Source organism: Crocuta crocuta, unplaced genomic scaffold, assembly GCF_008692635.1.
Source record: "Crocuta crocuta isolate KB4526 unplaced genomic scaffold, BGI_CrCroc_1.0 scaffold630, whole genome shotgun sequence".
Taxonomy (NCBI): Eukaryota; Metazoa; Chordata; class Mammalia; order Carnivora; family Hyaenidae; genus Crocuta; species Crocuta crocuta.
In genome coordinates this window covers 577,749-582,814 of record NW_027532833.1, presented here as the reverse complement: position 1 = coordinate 582,814, position 5,066 = coordinate 577,749, and the positions used below count along the sequence as shown (strand labels likewise).

At 41.6% G+C, this 5,066-nt stretch overlaps 1 protein-coding gene across 1 annotated transcript in view; it reads left to right on the top strand.

Moving 5' to 3' along the window:
* The window catches only part of TAB3 (TGF-beta activated kinase 1 (MAP3K7) binding protein 3), a 48,999-nt gene that overhangs the window by 41,042 nt on the left and 2,891 nt on the right, over positions 1-5,066 (top strand). Inside the window, exons 9-10 of the mRNA XM_077745322.1 lie at positions 205-306; positions 5,003-5,065. Coding sequence (XP_077601448.1) covers positions 205-306; positions 5,003-5,065 — 165 coding nt within the window. The remainder of the gene's footprint in view (positions 1-204; positions 307-5,002; position 5,066) is intronic.

Here is a 5,066-nt window from a genome sequence, read left to right as displayed (position 1 = left end):
ACATTCCAAAGAGCCACTGTTCTGCATAGGTTGTAAAGCAGTATGAAATTTGGCACTTACCCTGACCTGAGAACGGACGGTGACACAAAGTAATAGGGTCACACTCAACTGTGCGTGCCCCATGACGGGTCCTTGGGAGCCTGTCTGCTCTTCTCACGAACAGCTTTAATCCCTTTCCTACTGGCTGTGCTTCTTTTCATGCAGACTCAGCAGACCCTTGCACAATTGAGAGGAAAGCCCGAAGAATTAGCGTGACCTCCAAAGTACAGGCAGACGTCCATGACACCCAGGCAGCAGCTGCAGATGGTTTGTACCTGTGTGTCCAGAGTTTGTGCAAAACGTCCAAAGACACGTGTTCACCCATGTAGAGTTACCGCAAGGAAAGGCCGACTTTTTTTTTTCCTTTTAGAAAATTGTTCTCTCGGAGCGCCTGGCTGCCTCAGGCGATGGAACAAGTGACTCTTGAGCTCAGGGTGGGTAGTTTGAGCCCCATATTGAGTGTAGAGAGTATTAATAAAAAAATTAAAACTTAGCCCCTCTAAAAAGTTTCTAAGGCTGTGCTGTCCAATAAAAATACAACACAAGCTAATTTCCTAGTTAGCCATATTAAAAAGTGAAATTAGCTTTTTATTTAGTATATACAACATAGTATTTCAGTATGAATTTCAGTATGAAGTATTTCATGTTATTTCAAACTGATTCTTTGTAGTCTTTTTTTTTTTTTTAAGTTTATTGATTTATTTTGACAGCGTGCATGAGCAGGAGAGGGGCAGAGAGAGGGAGAGGATCCCAAGCAGTCTCCACACCCTCATCGCAGAGCCTGAGCCTTTTGTGGGGTTTGAACTCACAAACTCTGAGTTCATGACTTGAGCTGAAATCCAGAGTTGGATGGTTAACCAACTGAGCCACCCAGGTGCCCCAATCTGGTGTACATTTTACACTAAGAACACCTCTCTCCGTTCACAGTGGCTACTTTTTAAGGCCAAGTCATTAATTTAAAAAATAACTTTTTGGAGCCTCTGGGTGGCTGAGTTGATTAGGCATCCGACTTTGGCTCAGGCCATGATCTCGCAGTTCCTGGGTTCGAACCCCACATCAGNTGACGGCACCCTACTGGCCATCTGTCTGTTAAGTGTCCGACTTTGTCTCACAGCTCTTGAGTTGAAGTCCCTGATGGGCTTTCTGCTGTCATCATGGAGCCTGCTTTGAATCCTCTGCCCTCCCCCACTCTCTCGCATGCATGTGCTCTTTCTCTCAAGAATATACATTTAAAACAAATTTTTAATTACTTTTTTATAACCTCTCACTGCAGCTTTCTACTGCTTCTTGAATTTTACCCTTGGGATTCAGTTGAAATAAGAGTTCTAAAAATATTGTATGTATATGAATTTATGCAAGTATTTTACGTGACTATTATAGAACTAGGGGAAAAAATCCCCACCTAAGAACCAACTAAGCATGAAACTACCTTGTACTTTATTTAGTTTAAAAAAAAAAATCCTCCTTTACCATTTGCATATTTCCTATTATGGATAAAAATCTGTTTCTCTCTCTGAAAGTGGGTAGAAGTTACTTAAAAAAATTTTTTTTAATGTTTGAGAGAGAAACACAGCATGAGCAGGGGAGGGGGAGACCAAGAATCTCAAGCAGGCTCCAAACTGTCAGCTCAGAGCCTAACACAGGGCTCGAACTCACCAGCCATGAGATCATGACATGAGCCAAGGTGGGTCACTTAACTGACTGAGCCACCTAGGCACCCCCAGATTTTCAAATTTTTAATAGCATCCTTTTAGACCATTTGTTTTCTATATTCTTATGAGTATATTATAAACATTATTTGTAAAGATGGTTATTATGGGAATTTGGCTTATTAAAATTAAACTTTAACACGTTTAAAAATTAGGGTTTTTTTGTTTTTGTTTTTGTTTTTGTTTTTTTAAATCTCTCCATGCAGTGTGGGGCTCTAACTCACAACCCTGAGATCAAGAGTCACATGCTCTTCTGACTGAGCCAGCCATGGGCCCCTAAAACTAATTAGTCTTAAAGGAAAAACGTTTACTTCAGTTCTTTTTTTAAGTTTTTATTTTCTATGAGGCTTGAAATATTTTGCCTTTTAAACAGTCCATAAAAAGAAAAGATTTCACAACTGTAAATCAAGTGAAAACTGACATCTAAGATGTCTTTTGGGTTTTAGAGACTTCTATTTAAACAGTACTTCCCTGTGATGAAATGCACAATGTCTTACCAACAATAATTCTAAATTGGGTGCCTTTTAAATACTTTGGTAAATTAGTTGAGAGTGATTTATTCCCAATTCAATCATGATGGTAGTGAAGGGGAGACTATGGCACCGTAAAATATGCCATTTTTGGCGTCAAGTTATTCTAAGCAACTGCAAAGGCCGGAGAAGCTCTGACCCCAGAGTAGACGTTCCCCTTTTGTCAGGAACACTTACGTGTACACTTAGCACTCACACACTCACTCACGCCCAAGGTAGTTAGCATACGGTGAGGTCTGGGCTTCAGGAGTAGAACCCACTGCTTCATCTCTTACATACCCCCCCCCCAACCAACCTTCAGCCTGTTCTCTGTATTTAAGAGTCTTCTTACCATTTGCCTTCCTCTGTTTTTATCTTCTTTTTCATTTCATTCCCCTGTGTTCATCTGTTGTGTTTCTCACATTCCACACACGAGTGAAGTTGACCTTTATAAAGGCAGTCTCCACTTAGAGGAGTCTCCTTGTGTGTATCAGAGTCTTATGACTAAATCAAAAGAGAATGGTTATCAGTGGAGAAAGGATAGGACTTAAGCCTAGGTAATAAACCCTTATCTGCCGTGCTTGTCAGGTAACCTCTGCCCTCCCTCCAACATTCTGCTTTGTCTTAAGCTGAAGATGGTATTTAAATGGCTGCTTGGCCCCCTTTAGGGAATTCATTTTCCTAGGTCTCTACCCTGCATATGTACCCATGTTAATGAGCTTTGTTTTTTCGCTTGTTCGTCTTTCTTTTATTATGGGGGTAGAGGGGTCTCAGTCAAGAACTCAGAGAGGGGAAAAATGATTTTTTCGTCTCCTATAGTATTAAAGAAGAGAAGCCCCAAGTATCCCATATTACTTAGGCTAAAAGAGGTTGTACGGTTATTTACGCAGTTTAGAAAACAGAATTTAAGGCTAGGTTTGGTGCTAAATACTTGATGAAATAAAAATTCGCCTGCTCTAGGAAAGTGTAAAGGTAAGTTTTTAGAGCCTGTTTGATAAAAAAAAAAAAACCACCAGCAATAAGATTTAAGTGTTTACCTTTTAAAAGAACAAAATGCCCAGAAAACCAGAAACTCTTATATAAGAGAGAATCTTCTGAAAATGGCATGCAGAACAGTTTTCCTCTCACAGAAGGCTTTAACAGTTCAATGTGCTTTTTATTCTTCCATATTGTACCAAGAAGAAAACTATTAAGTCTCCATGGTTTAGAGTCATGAGCCAAAAGATACAAGGTGGGTGTTAATGGCCCTTAAAATGGCCATTGGAGGTCAGAGAAACAACCCCGTTTTTCCTTCCTAGAGCTTTAGAAATAGGTTGATGACCCCAGTGGTTTTTCTGTTCTGCTGTCAAGCTCACATCTCTGGTGAACCCAAACCTTACTAGGATTGGGAGGTTTGGGTCCAAAACTCAGTTCTACCTGTTGAGGAATGAATGTTCACACCAGCCGTTTGTCAGGAAAGACAAATTGCCAACGGCAAGTCAGCTCGTTAATTTCCAAAAGAAGATAGACTTAACCCCAAATGGTGGCTGAGTCAAGCCTTCCAGCTTAGTTTCTTCTGTTACCTGCTTCGGAACGCTGCTGACTTTTGATCTGCATCTCCTTTCCAGTTCACAGTGAGGAGTTCCACTGTGTTACAGGTAGATTTTACCAGGCTTGTGAGGATCCTCCACATTCCGCAGTGGATTCCATCCGGAGGTCTTTAGACAGCACGTTCAGTAGGGACTGTTCCTCAAAAAGCAGACTTTCCAAAGTAACTCTAGAAGACCAGAGCCTTTTTGAGCACAAGGCCACAGGGAATGAGGACCTAGGAGGAATCTACGTTTTATGTGTTTATAAAGAAAATCCTGAGGACCAGCCAAGGGTTGCCAGCATTTTATATGGCCAGATATACCTTTTTTTTTTTAAAAGTTTATTTATTTCAAGAGCAAGCATGCGTACAAGTTGGGGAGGGGCAGAGAGCAAAAGAGAAAGAATCCCAAGCAGGCTCTACACTGTCAGCATGGAGCCCAGAGGGGGGACTCCCACTCACGAACCGTGAGATCACGACCTGAGCCAAAATCAGCAGTATGCTGTTTAAGTGACTGAGCCGGCCAGGCACCCCCAGATGCATATATCCATTTTTAAAAACCGTATCTGAAGGACATTGTAATGCCCAAAAGGTAGGAAAGAAGCGAAGAATAAAAAAAAAAAAGTCTTTTATTTTGAATAAACTTAGCTTTTATGATAACCTGTAGACTTGATCTCTTTTTGCCATTCTAGGAGCAACTTTGTTTGTTAGGAGTGGTCGCTGTCATTCTGAACCATTCTGGTTCAAGTCTGCATGCGTACTGTGAGGCTGAAGGTCTCCTGGGAGGAGGCTGACAGTTTGGCTAGTACCGGGGCAGGCCAGAGGGGGGAGTGTCAGGGGAAACTTGAGGTGGCCCAATTTCCCGTGTCCCAGACCATTTCTCGATTGCTTTATTTGGCTGGAATATACAGCTCTGTAAGGATCACGAATGAGGAAGGTCATCTGTAGTGGACCTGGATTTATCTTCTTCTCAAAGCAAAAAAGTAAATTATTTTAAACAAAGTAGAATTTGTGTCATAAACCTGTTGAGTTGCCTGTGTCTAGTAGCTGCACGTACCACCTGGCTTTCACATTCAGTCAGTGGGAAACTGCCCCCTGCCTTTTTTGGTAGTTTTTCAGCCTGGATTATACCTGGAAATGTTCAATCTATTTTCTCCCTTAATCCTAACTTCCTTCAGAGCATCTAACTGGCTCCAAGCAGGGTCCTCGGTCCCAGCCCCGAGATGAAGACTACGAAGGGGG